Source organism: Branchiostoma lanceolatum, chromosome 7 (assembly GCF_035083965.1).
Source record: "Branchiostoma lanceolatum isolate klBraLanc5 chromosome 7, klBraLanc5.hap2, whole genome shotgun sequence".
Classification (NCBI taxonomy): Eukaryota; Metazoa; Chordata; class Leptocardii; order Amphioxiformes; family Branchiostomatidae; genus Branchiostoma; species Branchiostoma lanceolatum.
The window spans coordinates 12,643,966-12,665,590 of NC_089728.1; the positions used below are offsets into that span (position 1 = coordinate 12,643,966).

At 41.3% G+C, this 21,625-nt stretch overlaps 1 protein-coding gene across 1 annotated transcript; it reads left to right on the forward strand.

Annotated features, from left to right (window-relative positions):
• The first annotated feature begins 10,296 nt into the window (after positions 1-10,296).
• Positions 10,297-21,089, forward strand: LOC136439398 (somatostatin receptor type 5-like). Its single transcript, XM_066434818.1, has 3 exons — positions 10,297-10,558; positions 18,166-19,381; positions 19,665-21,089. The coding sequence occupies exons 2-3, from the start codon at positions 18,390-18,392 to the stop codon at positions 19,879-19,881; spliced, it is 1,209 nt and encodes a 402-aa protein (XP_066290915.1). The 5' UTR covers positions 10,297-10,558; positions 18,166-18,389; the 3' UTR covers positions 19,882-21,089.
• Positions 21,090-21,625: the final 536 nt, after the last annotated feature.

The window sequence follows — 21,625 nt, forward strand, 5'->3', positions numbered from 1 at the left end:
TTTCTATCACAGCTAAGAATGAGAAAACACTGAATTTTTATCTTCGGGTTAAAAGGATGCCGCAAATGTCGTCCCTTTACTGACTGTGTCAGCCTCTGTCATCAATTTCTAAAAAGCCCTTCAAACAACCACCGACAGACGTTTCTGGGTAATTTGCTGAAGTTGTATAACGTTAGCTGGTCACTGGTGTTAGGTTGGTAATTACCTTCATAGGGTAGCGTTTGTGTGTGTGTGTGTGTGTGTGTGTGTGTGTGTGTGTGTGTGTGTGTGTGTGTGTGTGTGTGTGTGTAATGACCAGCATAAGTCGAGAAGGCTTGAATGGATTGTCTTGATATTTAGTAGGTGTGTAGGTCTTGATGAGACCTGGAAATGATCAGATTTTGGGTCCCCTAGCGGCTTGTTACGGTACTGTTATCCTGTTTTGATATCTCGTGTTCTGCACATGCTATGGAACTGATTTTTTAGTGGTAGATAGCTCTTTGGACAGAGAGTAAGTGGTGTAGGTTTGGGCCCCCTAGCGGCTTTGGAACAGCAGGAGGAGGTTTTGCTTCAGACTTTGAAAGGGATTGGACGATAATTATGCAAATAAGACTCTGATTCGCATGATTGATGAGACAATTGTAAAAACCCACTTTGTTCCATGATATGACTATTCAGATATGTGACATTTTGTAACTGAAGAAGAGAGAAATGTTGATAGATCGAAAACATGCAATTGTAGGCCTAATTTGCATAAGTAATGAGAAACTACTATGATTGCATACAGGTTAATGATGGCAATTTCATATTTGTGGCATTTGGAAATTATGCGAACATCGTTGAATTAGATAATGCTAATAAGAAACTCATTTGCATAATTGATGATACATGTTAGCATAACCTTCTTTGTTAAGCTCACACTTAAGACAACTTCTGTTCTGATTTATAACTGAAGCAACTGGTATGATTTATAATTGATGAGAAACGCTCCTAATACGTCAGTCATAAAGGTTAACATCATTTTGCGAAGGTATGAGGTCGTGGAACTCTATTTTTTTCTAAAACATAGCTGGAATGAAATTCGATCAGCATGTAGTCACAACTAAATAAAACCCAACTGAATATTCAGAGCTTTCAGAAGAAATAGCCTACGGGCGGAATTCTCTCCAGAGTTCTGCACTTTCTAAAGTTTTGGTAACTTGTCAGCTGACCCCATCTTGATGTCACGAAGTTCTGGCATGGTGGCTTTGCGATAAGCAGAAAAGTTTTGCAGGGTTGATTAACCCCTGGTGAAGGAAGCTGAAGCTGGCAAGTACAAAAAGGATGGTTATGTCAGAAATAATTTCTCCTTCCAAAGACTTGCCACTGGCAACCTAGTGAAGGCAAGGCATACATATGTGTTCTGGATGTTAATATTGAAGTCTAGCTATTTCGTTGCGGTCTGCATGGTTTCTTAGTTGAGAAATGGAATTGCAAAGACGATAACTTTATCTCAAAACTCTTCTCAGGCGCAGACCCTGCTTTAATAGGGGTGAATTTTGAAAAAGTGCCGTGCTCCTCTTCTTCGGCTTTGACGGATGTTTCAAACTTACAGTTAGACACCATGGCGACTCCCCAATTCAGTGGAGATTGTCGGGTTTCCCAAATGTAATTGGACCATTAATATCCTGAGTTTATATAACTGATGGATAAAGGGCCGTAGCGTTACATTATTCGCCAAAGCCGTAATCATTGTTCGTCCTCTCTATTCTATTTTTCAATTATATGACCTTCAGTAAAGTTACAAGTGTGAAGCGTGATTTTGTTCGTAAAGAAAGGCAAATATTAACAATTTTCGCTGAAAATACTGAGGAATGGTGCAATATTTAAAAAAACCTGATACCTTAAGCCCCTATCTCACTGGACACGCAACACGTTGGCGACTTCGAAATTCATTGATAAAAAAACTAACATTTTTACGATTTGTGTGTTTTGTTGTGTCTTAAGTCATACTTGCACGTTTTGCATGATATATGTATTCCCATTATAACGCCAAAGGCAACACAATTCGACTTTAGGACGCAGCGAGGTCGCCAACGTGTCGCGGGTCCAGTGAGATAGGGGCTTAAGCTTAAGGTCTCCGAATACTCGATACTTTGCCACTAGACATTTTGCTACAAATCCGTTCTTCTAGATCTTTTATCAGATGAAGGCTTTACCTTTGTAGCTGTGGGATAGAAAAGTTTATTTTCGTTTCCTGCGGAGAAACTTGCAAGTTTCCCATGTGCAAGTTCTCCATGGCATTGTAAATGGTTCACAACGCAGAATGAATGTCGCTGTAAATAGTACAAAAGGTTACTCGTTTGAGAACCTGCTTGTATATAATCATAATATAGAAAATACAGGCAATCCCCCACATTTTTCTCACAAAAATGAACCGGTGCTTAGTCAGTAACAATATGAGTAATTTTACTTCTGCAGCAAGACATTCCTTGTATTCATAGAAAAGGCGGTTCGACTGTTCATGCATAGTACTAGTGGGAGGGGTTGCATTCGTCCTTTCGGATGAACGTAAAGCCATCGGCCCCGTATATTGGGGAGCTTTAGGCGTTAGCGTCAGGTATAAGAACACAGAATCAGGTAAAGCAGGGTTGAACCAGACTACACTGAACTACAAACTGTACTTGGAAAAGCGCCATGCTTCACCCCAACTGTGGATGAGTTCTTTGCCTTTTTTACTTTAACACACCAGCGGCAAAAAAGAACACATAGTTATCTTAAGTCTGATCTTCGTCATGATAACTGAAGTTATAGTTCATTTTCATCAAATCCTTTTCACACATAACAATAAACACAATATATACGTGTACGCGCACCCGGCAGCTGACAAACACGTGCATAACAGTTATTAGTTTCCAGACAGATAAGGATAGTAATAGACAGTTTTTGAAGACTGTTGTGATTTCTCGGCAGTCATCTAAAAGTGTTATCGTCGTCTAACATCTGCTTTCAAAGTTATTCACGACTACACGGTCATGAAGATTTTGCCTTCCGGGTAAATATCGAACGAAAACAAGCCTTCATCTTTCACCAACACAATGCTTTGAGTAATGCTGAGGTCCCAGTTGGAAAAAAGGGGTCCCACCGGGTAATTCACGGGCTGTTTTCTGGCACTTTCGGGCGTGACCCTACGTAACCCCGTGGTACACTCTGCGGCTACCGGGGCTATTTTTTGGACCAAGCCGAGACCCCGAATCATTTTAACCCGGCCTTAAAATTAACGCGGGACCCGGGAACAAATAGACGCCGTGAGATAATCGTGTGAGCACCGGTAGGTACCCACCCACCCCCTCCCTGTTCACCGGGATAAATTTGTGACTTCGGGTCCCGGGCGGAAATACACCCCCGACAGGCACCGGCGCAATTGGGACCGTAGCTTTACGCAAGCCTTCATCTGCAACCAACACAAGCTTAAGCTTCATCTTCAACGATGGTCTCTTCAAACACAGACCAAACCGGAATCCGTTATTAGCATGAACGTTCATTGGTGAAGTGAAAGAACATGATGGAAAGGGTTAACTATTGTCCATCAGAACGATTGGACTCATCAAATTAGTGTTATAGCTGGCCGCCTCCCGGATTGACGAGCGCGCGCGTATGAGTTCTGTTAACAAGTCTTGAAACACGACAGGTCCAAACGGCCGTTTGAGTTCAGTCTAGCTAATATCATAAATAGTTTGCTGTTATTGACAAACTACTTGATTCTGCGGTCATTGACAACGTTTTATTTCAGTTAGAACAATAACATTTCTTCTATGTACGGATTGGTGCTCTTCGACCAATCGGATGAAATTGTATAGCATAGCACGCGAGGCAAAGACCATTTACGTGAGTGACATGTACAACAAAGCCTTAGGGGTAGTTTGCACTTCGACCGTTAGAACACTTTACATTCTTCTGGGATAGTCATGTGGGTGGACGTACGGAAGCAATCGTTCGGGCAATCTGTCGTTTCGATTTTTCCCGGTAACTACATCTGCGGATTGACGTTCATGGAGCAATCTACAGCAAGGTTCACCGCCATGCAAGCAGAGATCGAAGCCTGGCAAGAGCCCATCGCAAACTTCCCGGGATCTCCTCGGCACTCGGAGTGTTGCCCACCCGCCCAGGTCAATTAGCGCTTTCCGGGAAATCCTTAATTATGAGGTGGAATTTAATTACTAACCCAAACCTCTGCCCGCAGATGGAACGATCAATGCCTGATAAACCGTTCGGGTTGGCGACATGGAGAAAACGGGGCAAAATAGAAAGCCCGACAAAAAAGGCATAAAAACACGTCAAAATCCAGCCAGAGCCGAACCTCTACTTGTTTTTCCTCAAAAGTTCTTGTGAAGCGGACCTTTGCAAGATCTTCATTTTTCCTCAGAATTTATTTTCGTGACCGCGGACCTTGCAGATAAATATGGAACTTTTAGGAGTTGTTAAATGACTCAATTGACTCGTACCTGGATCTTAACGAACGCCATAGTCACCATCAATACCCAAAGTTTGTCATTCAAACCTAATACGAAAATCCATCCTAAGAGCTGACTAGTACTTACTTAAACGTGACCTTTGTGCCACTTTGTGACTTTAGCAGGTTAAAGAAACATCGCGTATTCGTCTTCGTCTGATCCGCCGACTTCACCGTGGAATAAAGGCATCTGGAAACCAAATTTCAAGAGAAATTATAAGTCAAGAAACATTAACTATTCGTGCGGAGACGGAGATTTTTCGTTCGCCGATAATCACGCACGGTGCAATGGGAGCGTGTCCTTTGGAATTCAGTACAGGTCCGAGATGCTGCAAAAGAGGCTAGGTGACCATGGGATTTCAACCTGAGATTGTACATCGATCAATAGCTCGAATAGGTTGATTGGGGTCAAGATACGTTGTGATCACTATATATCTCGGCTGATTATCCTTTATAGATTCAGATAATCATCGTCTCCAATTGAAATCTGTGAATATCATAAAAAGGTTCGTAATGAACATGAAGTATCAGTACTGGCAGTATTTTCATTGACAGACACAAAATGCATAATGTCATGTCACAAACTTGGGTAAGCATGATATGTACTAAGAGTAGGATACTAGTACTATGTCATAAAATTTTTCTTAGATTTTCTTTTCAACACAGTTGTACCTTAAGAAAGCTCAATATTGTTTTATTCATGTATTATCATGTACAATGCAATGATGCCTTGATCTTTGTTTCTTTGATGAAAGTGATTATTGACAATGCTTGTTGCTGCTATCACATGGTAGCTGTTTTTTGGGATGAGTTAGGATAAAATAACAGAAATATATTAATGTGAATCTCCTAGGCCTACCCACTTAGTTAATGGGGGTATTCGACATGACACATTTTCACTATGATGATATGGCATTTTCAATTTGGACATAAGCCCGATATTAACTAGGCTGCAAATCAGAATATTCTCTGTGAAATACATATAGTCATTCCAAGGCCATTGCAAATTGCGTTAACTGTACTCGCCCGCCACTAGCGAACTGTGCTTAGCGAGCTGAGACATGTGAAGTTATTGCGGTACAAATACATATTGAAGTTCCTCATGAATCTGACCTTAAATGCCTCCTAAACGTTTCCCGAAGTTCCTGACTGTCTGATAAAAAAAGTCAATCTTCTCTGTTATCTTCCCTCACAGCGTACATGGCCATGGGTATCTGACAAGTCAAGAAATGGATCAGTAATCTGGAATGTAGTCCAGAATACTAAATCAATGCACAGCATGTGGCAAGTCACACCTTTTGGGAGACATTTTGCTAAGAATGTTTTTCCCAAAAGTGTAACTGTAAGATGTACAATAACGTCATGCATTTTACCTTTTTTAAGTAGTTTGGTATATAAACGCCATATGTTGGATACCTGGAACTCACGGCAGTCCCTGGCTTTCTTGTTGTTTTCAGTGGTGTGCAGACTATAGTGAACGATTCCTCTGTTTTTATTTTGTCAGCATTAATTTTGGCCTGAAAATGCAAGTTTTACGACTATAGTACTATAAATATACTCTCTCGACAGTGTTTGGCATCATGTTAGAGCAGGTCGTGCAGCCTCAGCATCAACTATCAGAACGAGCATCGATATCTTTCTAAAAAACATCTCTCTGTATTATCTCGATATTTTCAGTGTTTAACATCCTGTTCTGAGCAGGTCATGCAGCTTCAGCATCAACTACCAGAACTAGCATCTTTCTAAAAAAAATCAACCGGCTAACAAGTTTTCTCCTAGCTTTTCATCTTCTAATGAAGATCAGGAATCTACAGACAAATTTACCGCTGTTATTTCATGCTCATTGGTGGAACGAGGAGGGTAATGACAACCGCAACACTCGGGTGATCACCGAGAGAGTCTGACGAAGACGTCTGACGGGAAAATGGGGTTCCGTGAGAAGCTATTAAGGTTTGAAAAGACAATGAATTGCTAACAAATCCCCTGAGTAATTGTCATTGATCTCGAGCCAATTTGGGACGCTAAACGTGGCTCAAATGCATTTATTTTCAGATTACTACGTCCTCCTTTATAGTCGATATCAGGATTTGTGATCAATCGCATGGGAGATTTCAGAAAAGGAAGAGGTCTATCTGTAAATCATGGTATACGCATGTCCACTGTCTTTACTTTCTTTAAGCTAGATAAATGGCCAGTGGATTGCAAGAAGTTTACGACAATCTTACGTTCATTGTCCAAATAAGTGTCTATACGTCTTGAGACGTGAATAAGTGCTGTTAAGTTAGTGGTCTGGCATTATGTTCAATCTTAGGACTTAGTAATTGTGGCGGGAAGTGGCTAGTATTCCCATTTGGACTCACTAATGTATTTCATGGGAGTGACAAAAATAAAACATTTGCCTCTCATCGGCAGAGGCACCTAGACGCACACTTCTCTTCTTTCAAAGTTACTCATGGTGGCAGCTAATAAAACATACTGAGATCACCCAAACAGCATAGGACTTTTCTGTATTCAATATGGGCACAACTACCAATATTTGTCAATCAGGAACGGGCCTTCCCAATTATCCAATCGGAATAAATCATGTCAATAATTGACAAACTTACTACAGTATACGGGGAATCGAACAGACATAAAGCATAGATGTTGTTCACTTAAATATTTCACGGTTATACGGTTGTCTCGAGGTGATATATGGTGCCGAATCGATTGCGCTATGGAGATAGGAACGCAATGTTCGTGTTTGAGCGTAATGTGTTATTCTGTTCACGCTTTGAATATATACGAGACTAAACTTTTGGTGTTAAGATTGGCAAGTCAATATAATATAATATAAGAAGCTTAGAAACAGCGCCAACTCATGTATAGACAAGCTGACTAGGATGATATAGATTGATCTACGTCTCCTGGAAGCTAAGAGGTATTTACTTAAAGATCTTCCTGCAGGATACTGATGTAAATGATTACAGATATAAATTGAGATTAAAATGTAGATGTCGAAAACAAAAAAGGGCGAAAAGTACAAAAAAAATCTATAAAAGACACCCTCGTGTACTTATGCATAGGGAATGGTAACCTAATCGGTGGATTTAGCTCCCCATGCATTATATATAACAATATTGTCTGATAACATCTTGTCCAAATGCTGAATGGCGAATCTCCTAAAACCCTATATTTAGAAACTGAAGACGAGAGGAAAGCAATTCAAGATCAATCTACCGTATAAAAGAATCAATGGGTTTTTGCGGGCAAACCGAAGTAAGGCGGTTGATTTAAAGGTTAATCAAATCCACCAAATGCGCCACCACGTCCAGAGACCGTCCTTGGAAATTTACATCACGGTAAGCCCCATCTTTCATACTCCTCCTGTCGTTATAGTTCACCCTCTAAGGACATGTCGATTTGATTATATGGATGACATCCGCGCGCGCATTAGTTTATGTCCGTTTCAAAAAGAAAGTTTTCGGTCATACTGTAAATCCAACAAAGCAGATATAAAATGATTTTTGTTCAAGCTGTAGATTACATAAAAACATATTTCAGAAAACGGATACTAGTGTCATAGAATACCAAAGTCAATGCCAGAGTCAAAGAAGAAGATGTTGAATAACAAAAAAAGAAGAACCTGTCATTCGGTACACCATACTCTGTGTGTTTGGTTTTGTTCATCCTTCCTTGCCACGTAGATTGCATGATGAAGGCATTTTTTGCCAAACTTTTTTTTATTCGTACACTCGCATCAAGTTTGGGGTTCTGGAGGATGTCATCCATATAATCAATTCTACATGGCCTTACCTCTACAAAATCCCGGTTGGAGCGTGACAATTCAACGTAGCCTGGAATCCAAACCTATTATAGTTCCCGAGTCTCTCTCCGCAATATTTGCGGAGAGAGACTCGGGAGCTATAACGTTGGGTAACATAAATTCGGGATTTTTCCGATAATGGTTGACTGAAATCAATCTAGCAGAACAATAAACCATCCTTTTTTTCTATTATTCTGTCAGTATCATGTACTATCTTTGCACTAATCATATATATGGTAGATTTTGTCTCTAGTCGTGCTGACACCATAATATTTCAACTTGAAACTACCGTCCGCCGCACGCATAATGACGGTGTTGTCGGACAGGGGTGCACATTAATTCGGGAGAGAAGATTCGTCTTGAATATCTTACCGCTAATCACATTTCATACAGCAGCTATTCGTTTCATCCTTGGCTTGAGGAGAGTGCTATGGATATAGACGTGTCCAAGTAAAAAAAATACACGAAAAAACGGCCGCACCGCACACATCAGGCCTTTGCTAACATCCCGTTTGTTGAGTCGGTAGAACGTCACTCAAAGTCGATCCCCACCGTCATGGCAACGTGTACATTATTCATGGCAAGTTAGCTGGATGCCGTAGCAATGGTTATACTACTATGTCCATGTGTTCCTTGTTGTGTTAGGAGCAAACTTTGAGGAAAATATCGTCTTCAGTCCACTATCACACGCAACATTTAGACAAAAAAGTGTTCCTCACAAACCTTTTGTCGTCTGCTTGACGACATGATTCTGGGTAACAATATGGCGGCGGGAAAATACACGTGCCGTAGGTTGTAGCAACAAAGAGGAGTTTTGATGATTGATCACACTTAGAATCCAGTTGCAGGTTAGCAAAAGAGATTGTAACGTTAATATTAAAGTTGTCTTGTAAATAATTGTGTTTAGCAGGCAGGAGATGTGACATTTGTCTTATAAACCAGCGAACAACCGTGCAGTGTGAGTCTCCCACGAAGCCCCCAGACTCTGTCAATAAGGGACGGAGAGTTTTTGACGTCGCCAACTTCTAATGCATAGTTATCGAAGCTTTTCAGACAGTGTTCTGAATGCGTTAGTCTGTCAAGTTTGCATTTCTAGCGGTATTACTGATGTTACATCTAGCACATATCCCTTAATACCCCGTTTTCGAAAAATCCCGAATTTAAGTACCCCACGAATTTATGTTACCCAACGTTAATAGGTTTGGAATCCAGGCTAAATTCCACGCTCATCAAGACAGCAAGATTGGCACTAATCTCTTACATATACAATCCCTCCACAGGATTTAGTTTATCAGTTGGTCACAAATAGTGTATACATGTAGTACTTTTATAAGTTGTCGTGTCTGATAGAATTGAATGGAATGGAGAATAATGGGATAGGATAGAGTAGAATAGAATGGAGTTGACCAGAATAACTGATTTCAAAATTATTTCATTCCGCGATAAGAAAGGCTCACACGTTCCATGCAAATGCCTTTCTCAGTAGCCAATGGTGGTGAAATGCCAACATGCCATGTAGGAGGTGTTTGCAATGTTGCACAATGACCCATATGCACCTTCACGTGTTAATTTTACACCATGACAGACACTTTCATTAAAATTGTAAAACCACCGAAGTTGAGATCGTTATGATGTATGCGATTCTAAGGCTGAATGTAAAGTGAGTTTCGGTAAGGTCAAACCTTTCGTGAAAGAAAAATGTCCGTCCTCTAATTGTATTCATTTCTGCCTGACGTACTGTACATCACATCACACCAGCTGCCAACACAGTCCGCAAACCAGGCAAACAAATTACTTTAACCTTCTGGGATTGGTCGACGTCGGTACGTCAGCGGTTGCCATGGTGACTTAGATCACCGTGGGTCTGTCTCCGGATTGGTGACCATCGTCCTGCAACACAGACGCTCCCCAAGTAAACTCACACGGTAGAAACTATTTCCTCCTCAGCTAAGGTACACGGGGTTCTTAAAGCGTTTCCCGCGCGGCCGTGTCAGAAATGTGTGTTCACATAGATGGTGCTTGATGGAAAAAGGTCACCAAAGCTAAGCCCTTTATCATCTTTACCTCCTCATAGAGCGGCCAAGCGAAACCCCGATCTTTTCGGATCGTAGCAGTCGTAAATTGAGAAATAGTGTGAAGTCTGTTGAAAGATTGGCTGACGGCCCAACCGTAACGCAGTCGTCAGACAGGCTACAACTCCGAGTCTTACTCCAGCTGTAGGCCGACCTGCTAGCTGTTGGCTGCACGACGACTGTGTTTGGAAGATCGGCAGGGTTTTTTCGGTGAGTACTTTTCCTGTGAATCATAGAATTTTTCCAGTTTCTACTAGACTCCCTGGGTTGGTGAAGAGTAGTACAAATTGGCCAAATTTGGTAGATAATCTTGCAAAGGATATATCCCGCTATAGAGTTATGTGTCGTCTGGTATGGTAGAGAATAGCCTTTGTCGGCACTTCGATGACTTTATGTCTTTTTCGGCTTTGTTTAATGTTTCTTCAATTGTACGATTGTTCTATCAATATGAATTGTGTGTTCTGTAACCCTTGAAGTACAAACAATTTGCAGGATGTCATAATCAGGATATATGACAATCCCTGGAGGCTAGACGCATCTGGACGAGTCATTCTAGCGAAACTCATTTCAATCATGTTAAAACATTTTTGCTTGTTGACAAACCCGGTGAAGGGCAAATTGCACGGGTACGTCGCGTCCGACCCGTCATGGAATTCTGCGGAACCACATGGATGGTGGAAGTTCGAGCCCAGCTAGCTCGGTCAGGGTGTGAGGGTGCATCAGTCCTTTGGATGGGGACTTTTAAAAGGTTTAAGGCCCATGTATGGGGAAGTTTAGGGCGTAAGTCTCTCTCAAACCTCTTCTAGTTGAAGGTTCTCAAGAACCCAACTCGCTCATCGAGGGGTGCACCGTGTGCTTTGCTGAAAAAAGGCAAGTCGTGTCAAGGCTGTATTGGATTACTACGTATAGAAAAAGCGATAGAAAAAGCGCCACGCTTTGCCTTAGTTTGAGGTCGGCAACTTTACCTTTATCTACGATAGTAGCTGTAACTGCTTCCGGAACAAATCCTGACAGCAGCGAGTAACTATTAATCTTGAGAATCTATCTGGGTTTTGAAGAGGCTGCCGTGACACAAACGCGCACTTACACGTCCATGCCCATCAATACATATTCCCAGTTTCTGAAAGGTCACATAAATGTCACATTGGCAGTGTTTCCCCATCAGTCGTGCCACGGCCAATGTGCTGAAAAAGGCTGTGAAATAGTCTTTATAAACGGTAGTGAGGTTTCAACAAGTCAGATAATTGTTAAGAGCAAGACTTCTCAAGAAAGGGTGCATCTCTATGATAACCTGGTCGGTGTTTTGAATTCTATACACAAATCTGATTTTCTTCAAGTACAACTGAAAGTTGTGGATAGTATTGTGTATTGAATATGTAGCTTTGTTAAAACTACCTGGGTCTATCGGTCTATCAACATGTACAGTCGGCGCCAGAGTGGTCTTGGACACTCTGATTGGTGTGATAAATAACCAGATTCGAATGAATCGTGCGGGGTCTATAACGTTTTACTTAAAAACACGCATTAAAAAGTGTGACATGTAGTGATGTTTTATCGTCTGGTACTATTGATGATAAAATCACAAAACCTTTCAGAACGGCTTTGTCATCTGAAAGGTTGTAAAATAACGGCTGATGGAGGCATTATGCACCCTACTCGGTCATTAGCAGCCCGCATGTTGCTTATGACTGCAATATCTAAAACACATCATCATCATCAGTCAACGTGCACGTGCTTTCGCTACGACGGGGTCATACCGCCCTTTTTACAGGGTGACATACCCTTTCCTTAGGGTAAAGCACATTACCTTAACGGCTACCATCAGCATGCTCTTGTGACCCTTGCCCCATGAAATTCTATCTTGTACCCCCGTCGCATCCTGATTTATTATTGAGCTATGATTGATTGTTATTTACAAGGAACACATATCACCACAAAGTGGGTTTTTGAAGACTAACAGAAACTTAACTGAAATATGAACAAGAAGAACAATATCTTGTATATTGTGGTATAATACAACGGATTTGTAAGTCAAAATATCACCAAGCCAATCTACAGGGTAGGATCCATTCAGAGAATTTTTCCTTTTCTTATATCTAACTAATATTTTACATTTGTCTTATTCTATTTCCTTATATTTCCTAGGTTGACATGATTATAATTACCTTCGCCAAGAAGGTTATGCATAGGGTAGCGTTTGTTTGTATGTATGTATGTATGTATGTGTGTAGAAGACCAGAATAACTCACGAACGCCTGGATGGATTGTCTTGATATTTGATATGTTGGTAGGTCTTGGAAAGACCTAAAAATGATAAGATTTTTGCCCCCCTAGCAGCTTGTTACGGTACTGCAGCGGAACTTCTTGTTTTGATATCTCATGTTCTGAAACATGCTATGAAACTGATTTTTTAGTGGTAGATAGATCTTTGGACAGAGAGTAAGTGGTAGGAACTCCAATCCTCCTCTTTCCTATACCCCGCAGCGTGATTACACCAAAGGGGTAGACGGACTCTACAACTATCTGCGGACTGACCTTTCTCGTAATGCGGACGCCTGGGTGATAAACAGTAACAAAGCAGTTAATTAGGTGTTCATAAAAGGTTCAACAGTCATATCTAAGTACACCGCGAGAAACTGGTGGGTTTATATCCTTTGAGTGAACTGGACATGAAGGAATTCTACAGAACTTGTTTTAGAGCTTTATTTTGATCTGCAGAAAGTCCGGATATAGTGCCTCCTCTTAAATGAGTAATGGACCGTATGTGATGCATGTTGAACACACGCCAGGTCTAGTTAAATCCTCACCTCTTGGAATGATATGTTTGCCCTCTTTACCTCCAGTTCACTTATTTCTAACCCCGTTTTGATACAACTCTGCCCAGTAACACGGTTCCTAGGTCAACCAGGATTCGCTCTGATTAGAAACACTGCATGCATATAGCTATATATGTCGAGCAACATTTGGTGTGCGCGCTCAGACTGACCCATAGTCCACCCGTACATAGAAATACATGAAAGATGGTGATGTAGTTCTGTGCGCGCGCGCTCGCGCGTGTGTGTGTGTGTGTGTGTGTGTGTGTGTGTGTGTGCGTGTGTGTGTGTCTGTGTTTTTTTCCGGATGATTGTAGTCAGCATAACTCAAGAGCCTCTGCATAGATTACGATGATATTTGGTATGTACATGTATGCAGGTGTTGTTTTTATCCAGTTACTTGAGTAACTATTTTTTGGCGGCAAGATTTGTTTTGGGCCCCCTGGTATGTGAACTTGTTCAAATTGGAGAGTCTAAAACAACATGCCACACTTATAACCCTTTGCACGTCTATCTCTAGGCGATGTTAAAAAGTCTAGTGAAGGTGTCTTTTTGGTATAATAAGAAAACATTAAAGAAACTTCAGAAGCAGCGTATACCCTTTGGAGGCGCTCGCACTGCCATAACAAAATTACTTCTTGATATTTTAATGCATCGTGAAGAATTTACAAGGTGTGTGGTATTGGCCTCTGGGTGATAATCGGGTACTTCCGTCACGTCAGTTTTTGGTACCGCTAAGAAATCGCGTGGTAAAAGTAGCGTCACATACGACGACATGTTGGCTAGAGGTTGGAAACATGTGGAGCGCGCAGTTTGTTATGTGAAAATGCGCAAGGTACTAAACTGACTTTTATGGTCTAAGTAATTAGAACGCCGAGGAAAACGATGTGATAAAGCTTAGCAAATTATTGGCTCATCAATATGGACCTTAAGGGCGATTTCATTTCCAGTTTCATAACGGTGTTAAAGTAAAAACTGTCACGTCCAAAGGATGATTGCAAGTTTATGGACGAATCCCCTTATGTGATGCAGACGCCCTTCTTGTACATGTCTGAGCGTGCTTCGCCTTACTTTTGAGTACCCGTTGAACATGGTAATCATATATCACATATTGTTTATGTCAAAAGAAATCTCAAAGTTTGAACGGTCATCTTTTCAGTATAACATAGTCTGCCTCATTTGTCGGACAGTGCATGATCTCCCCAGTCTAAGTAGGAAGAACACATGTTGAGTTCGAGTGCGTATTTTTCAAAATCACAATTCCAGATGCTTGTGTGCGTGAGATGCGTTATGCACAAAGATCAGCATCCTTTGGCTAGAACAGGGGAAATCATTTTACAACGTCCTGCTGACTTGCAGTCATACTATCTGTCTTGCACTCGTTCTTAGCAACTTTACCGATTGTCCAAACCTGAAGCATGTTTAGACAAGTAGGAATTGTTTACTAGCATGTTTATTAGTTGAGGGATCTTGAACTTTGGTCACAACGCATCAATCCAAACGTGTATTCAGAATTGTACATGTGAGATGGCTTATTGTTAGATGCTGGCTTATGCTAGGGTCACAATTCCAATCCGGTGCCTGTCCGGGCAGTCTCGGAGAACGAAAAATATGTAATAAAAGGCAAGGAAAAACGCAAAAAATATCACAAATTATTTAGAGTATAACCTGTGTATATCTATTGATATCCACTTTAATATTTCGTTTCCGCAATCAGTCCGGCCGAGCCCTGGTTTGCAAATGTGACCCTAGTGTAGGGCTCGTAAGCCGTTCGGATGTTCTGTATGCCCGAGTCACCAGCATGAATATAATTTGGTCAAGTCCACGGCCTCTATGACCGAAATCGCCATAATCCGAAGTAATGACGAGGTACAAGGTTAACCAACTTTGACATTGGTGATTGAAAAAAAAAATAGATTCCTGGTGAGCAAAGATGAAGAATTGATCATATAAGTAACCTGATCATAGACATTGGCTTGTTAGTAAGTTGTTTATTGTAATGCGTAACATCTAAAACGGTTTGTTAAAGTGTTACACTAGAGTTTTAGTCTTCTTTCTGTAATATCACCGTGGTTTTAGTACGACAGTTCCGTCCGTGTTCAACATGATATGTCGATTCCTGTGTTACACTAAATTCACTCCTGTCCCAAGAAGTACTTCCCCAAGGCAAGAACACGGCAAAGTTACTAATGAGACCAAGAGACTCCAAATAACATTATATCAAAGACGCCAAGAGATATCAAGAGTCATTAATGATGATATAACATAGCCCATTTCCTCTCTGACTACTTCCTTTCTTGTTGCTCCCTTTCAGAAATTATGTTTGTAACAATATCACATTAGGCATGAATATGATTTGTTGGGATGATTTCTCTCTTGTCGTTACACTTTGGGATGCTTCCATCACAGACAATACAACTTCGAGTACAAGGACAAATTGCAGCTGCCAGACCAATCATGTGTACGTCTAGACGCGGGTAATTAATCGAATCAATGCTTAATGAAAAAAGTCCTCTGGGAGGAAAGACGCATTATCTGGGAAAATAGCCCAAGGTCTTCTTCTAAATTTGCAGGATTTCTGTCTTCAGATCATTTTTCTTTTTTTTTTAATTTTCAATGATGTGCCTTCAGGCATGTTCACCGGAATATTTTAGTGTAAGTGCTGACGTCATCTGAGCAATGCATGTTCTCATGCATGGATGCCATTAATTCACGAGTGCGTGAAGATTAAAGGCAAGCGAATTAATTAGGTTTGAAAGTCGATTATTTGTGAGAAAGAAAATTTCATTCTTTTTATTTTCATAGACGCAGAATAGATTGGTGTAATGATGCGACAACGTTTGTACGAATTATTTGCTGAACTAAAAAAAAAATGACAAATATCTATCATTCACATGCAAACTGTCTTCAAATTATGCCCTCATTACTTGGGGGGGGGGGTTGTAGCACCTGGAGACGATTCATTACAAGTTTAAACGACGTGACAAAGAAGAGAGGCTTCATTAAAGACTTCCAGGTAACTATGCATGGATATTACAGTACGATACGTTACACGTGTAGGCTATGTTGTAGCCCTCGGCGGAGTTATTAGTCAACAATCACGTGAAGGTTTCTGAGGCTATCGGACAACTGCGCGTAGTGCTTTGAAAAAAATAGTCCCATTGGGCCGCAATGGAGACCATGCAAAGGCAAGAATGAAAGATACATGAGACACAGTATATGTTTTATTATATGCAGAAACCACTACCGGTATAACAGTTGATTAATCCATGACGTTGAAACTTGCTGATTAATCAAGAAGGTGGGTCCCAAATCGGCGACGCGTCTCGTGTAGGGATTTGTAGTAGGGCACACAAATTGACAGAATGGACAGCAGGCAGTAGCCTGGGTGCCATTCTATTGCTACCGGGACTCCTACACAGAAAAATCGGATGGCACCCAGGTTAAGAGGGCAGATCTGTTATGCCAAAAAGCGTTAACCTGTCGATGTGTATGCAGGCGACGCCCTGAACCACCAAATGTCCATGTAACTAACGATCATCATCATCATTCGACGTGCTTACGCACCGTCGGGGTTATATACCGCCCCTTATATTCCGGGGTGACATACCCTTTCGTTGGCTGATACAAGACGGGGATGCGCCAGGTCACCCGTCCGGGTGAATGGTGTAAATCACCATATGGCTGATAGATAGCGATAGCGGCATCTAATGCTACGACAGATAATACGCCAAGTTGTCATAAAAGCAGTTAAAGTCTCTAAAAGTCTTGATACTAGTAAATGGAAGTTGTTTTGATTTTTAAGAAGTGCTGGTTGTATTTCAAGACTTGGAAACAGTTATATTAGAAGTGATAGATGAAAATGATACCAAATATAAGGAAATAATCGGATATTTATAGCAGAGCAATCCTGTGAATTTTCCGAGCCACTAATGTTCTAATAGGTCAAACAAAAGTAGAGGCCGAAATGTACCCCTCGGCAAAACATACCCTGGTATATTCGAGCCTGCTACACTGGTTGAATTTAAGTGGCAGCAAACGTGTCAAAAACCTTACATTTCCTTCAATAAAGCCATGTAAACATAATCTGATGAAGTGCCTGGTGGGTTTTGATAAGAACTTTTGATATACTATACCGTCTGTTGGGCTGACACTATCTATCCAACATGTCATGGTAATCTCCAAAACGGAAGCTCTTTATTATCATCATATGACCTGAATGGCCAAATCTTCAAACAATGTCTCCTTGGAACGGATGTTTCGGATAGCTCGAGGCCCAGATTTCCATAATCATGCACAACAATCGACGGATCAGAAAAGTCATAAATCACCCAACATGTGACGGCATTGGGAAGAAAGATCTTTAAGCTGCAATTTCCAACACAAAAATGAACTTATTCAAATTTTCAACAGTATGGCACCAGTCTTTGTCAATCAATGAACCCACCGCTTGAATGACGTCGTGGGCGATCAATGATCGAAAGCAAACTGGTCCATGAAACCTCATACTGACAACATGACTCCAATGCCTTACAGCAACGGACCACAAGTAGTCATATAATAATAATAACTTACAAAAATCCATCTCAGTACTAATATCAACCAACCCACTTACGATATAAAACGTGGGTCTCTTCATAATCCACTGCCTTCAAAAAAGAAGTCAAACCCAACCATAGTCAAGCATAGTTAACATAGAACTTTCACAGTAGACTAGATAACTATTTTGATTTCCATGTATCTGCATGTACTTGTTCGTCTGCAATTAACCTTCGGGCATGAACTTATTCAAGTATAAAGTTTTTCAAAGCTTCATTTTTTTTCTTCAAAAATCGTATTAAGTACTGAGAAGGACCAAGTCCGTGTAACTCTGAATAAACACAATACAGCGCTGCCAAACATCGATAGTGCTGCTGCTGTTGTCTTCGGGACTAGGGTCGCTAAGCAGTATGGGTAAGGGGTGAAGTCTGCTAACTCTGATAGAATTTTTTGTTGTTGTTTCAGGTCCAACGATTGAACCTGATGTCCAAAAGGTTAGTTGACTGTTGACATCTGCAGGGTTCCACAGCGCCATCTATCAATCTACGACAATCATGCAAGCACTGAAGAACAAGACAACAACGTCGGTCTGACAACATAAAGCATTCATAACCTCTCAATAGTTTATCAATGAAAACTACGACAACAATTTGTTAAAAGAGATTTGAAAGTGGAGATATAAAAGAACAATGGACAGCTTTGAGAATGATAACGAGACGGATGGGATCTTCGATCCCTTCATTGAAAACCCATTAAACAATCAAACAAACAGTACAAACTGTACAACACCGGCTTGTGAAAAACTTATCTTGCAGGACTTGATTGCTTACTACATTATATTTAGCTTGTTAGCTTTGGCGGGAATTGTCGGGAACGCACTGATCATCGCGGTTCTTCGGGAACACGAAAGAGCCCGAACGACGGCCGAAGTTTACATCCTGAACATGGCGACTACGGACATGCTGATGTTGTCGATGGTGCCGGTACTGGTAACCCGAAACATCATGAGCTACAAATGGATCTTCGGGGACTTCTTGTGCCGTGTGTACTATCTCATAGCCGGCTTGAACATGTTTAACACGGTTTTCATTCTAACCGCCATGAGTGTGGACCGATACTTCTGCGTCTCGCGGCCCCTACGTTCCCTTGATTGGAAAACCACCAGAACTGCAAAAATCGTCTGCGCGTTGCTATGGGTCGTCGCCACGGTGATAGACCTACCCTGGGTGATCTGGGCCGACATCGTCCCACATTGTGACGAAACTCCCATGTGCCTCTATGATTTCCCGGCATACAACGGGGACGACCGGTTTTGGGAGCGCCTGTCGGAGATAGGTGTACTCTTTCTGTCGTTTGTGGTTCCGGTTGTCATGATCACCGGAACTCATATTGGAATATGGTGGCACATTCGGAACCCTGCCGCCGGACTGGACCGAACACAGCGGTCGCAGGAGAAGGTGACGAGGATGGTGTTCGCCATCGTGGTCGTGTTCGTCATCTGTTGGCTGCCGAAGAACTTAGCGTACCTCGCCGAGCGATTTGATTGGTTCGAAGCCCCGACCGAACTGCACATCGGGTTTGAAATGCTGCTGATCACCAACAGCGCCATTAACCCTTATCTATACACCATATTTGGACAACACTTCCAGCGGAGGCTCATGGGAATATTTTTCCCAGCAAAGTAAGTAACTTTAAAAGATAGGTAAAAGCTGATACGCCAAATAAAAGGGACTGGTTATCAGAACGGACTTCAAATTTCTTTGTTTTGCTTATTTCTTATTTCGCAACGCGTTTTTTCTTCATCCCCAGTGGAGTGGAACATTGGTTTTATTTTGTTCCGTGTCTGTGTCTGTCTGTCTGTCTATCAGTCTTTCTGTCTATCTGTCTTTCTGTCTTTCGTTTCTTTCTATCTCTTAGACATTATTGGACTATACGTATTTCGACATTTTGTACTTCTTTTTCAGACATCGGAAAAGCTTGGTGACACGTAATAGCCATACGGTCATTTTGAGAAGCAAGATTAATACGCCCACTGGCGATCGGCGTCGGCATAACAGCGCCTCAAATCAACGGTGTTTGGACGTTGAGGTACACGTGGAGAAAAAAGAAGATCACAGCCTCTCAACGTCGGCAGAGGCAGACGCGCACAGACGTATTCATATAGAGGACACTCCTGTCTGATTGTTGCGTTCACCATAAATAATAAAGCATACTTTAATAACATCATGCTGCAGTAGGGACATCTTAATATACAACCTATAAAACACAGATATCGGAACATCATTTGAGCGAGACCAAAATTATCATGTGCTGGGCAATATGTAAGTATATTAGAAACATTGCCTGGGGAAAGTAGCATGAATGTTTGGACTGCTGAATCAGTGAAAAGTAACGTTACACGTCACTACAACTAACTCTTCAGTATACAATTTAGAATAAGCACTTAGTTATTGAACGGTAAATTCTGCAGATATGGAGTTTTTCATGGCATATTACCTTTACCTTTGTTTTGTTTTAAATTCCGAAAGTTTATCTTAGAACAAGGCTCAGAAGTCACTCAAGGTCAAGAGTTACCCAAACCTATCTGAAAACTATGTGAGAAAGATTAGATAAGAGAGTAGGACTGAAATGATGAATGTCAAGATAGTTCACATTGAACGTTAAGGACTTAGTGAACTGACTCCGCGGTTGATTCAGCACTTTGGACATTGTTTTGTTTTCCTATGAAGGTAGCTTTATTCAATATATGTGCTCGTGTGTGTGTGGGTGTATGTGCATGTGTGTGTATCTGTGCGCGTGTTTGTTAGTTTGTGTGCGTGTGTGTGTGTGTGTGTGTGTGCATGTGTGTGTGTGTGTGTGTGTGTGTGTGTGTGCGTGTGTGTATTTTGTGAACTTGTTAACGATGCCCCTTCCTTGTGAGTTATATAAAAGGTACATCAGACTATGTTAAGAATGCATCAGCTAACCAACATCTTTCGCACCGCAATCATTCCTCAATAAGAGGCAAAGTTCCTGTTTAGAACTTTCATTCAGCTTGTCACCCAGACCGGTTTGGTGGGTATATCCGAGAGTTTCATCTGTGTATATCATCAACCAATGGACACGAAATGTAGTATGTAATATGGTAATTATGTTGGATTTGTTCATAACGAGTGGCGAAGGGTCCGGTTGTATGTCATATTGAAGAACATGTGACACACATGGTAGGAGAGATTTAAACCACCGGTGACAATGACGTTAGAAATGGTAGAAGCGCCGCAGTCTGCGTTCAAATACAATATCTTAATCCAGTCTAATAGGCTATGATGAGAGCTAGGCAAGATATTTGTAACTTCTAGGTCAATATGAAGAATTGTTGTAATAGAGTACTCGTCTAAATTTCAAAACAAGTGAACAGGCTGTTTTGCATTCTTGTTAGAAACGTTACCGGTCGTTTCGTTTAGCAGTAACTCTGTGTCGTAAGGTGACTTGCAAGTTTGGCCGGTTTGAAGATAGGTTAGGGTTAGGGTTAGGGTTAGGGTTAGGCTTAACACCTAGGGTAAGGGTTAGGGTTAGGGTTAACTTTTAAAGTCTCATAACTCGATAACAAAGCACGATATTTGAAATCCATTTTCAGTTTCAAACTCCTGGCCGAAAGACCTTTGAAATGAGCCCAAGTTTGGCCCGTTTGAAGATAGGTTAGGGTTAGGGTTAGGGTTAGGCTTAACACCTAGGGTTAGGGTTAACTTTTAAAGCCTCATAACTCGATAACAAAGCACGATATTTGAAATCCGTTTTCACTTTCAAACTCCTGGCGAAAAGACCGTTTATATGAGCTCAAGTTTGGCCCGTTTGAAGATAGGTTAGGGTTAGGGTTAGGCTTAACACCTAGGGTTAGGGTTAGGGTTAACTTTTAAAGTCTCATAACTCGATAACAAAGCACGAT

Coding starts and splice junctions, on each gene's coding strand:
- LOC136439398 (XM_066434818.1), top strand. CDS start 18,390: ATGGACAGCTTTGAGAATGATAACGAGACGGATGGGATCTTCGATCCC. Junction 19,382..19,664: donor GGAATATTTTTCCCAGCAAA/GTAAGTAACTTT, acceptor CTTCTTTTTCAG/ACATCGGAAAAGCTTGGTGA.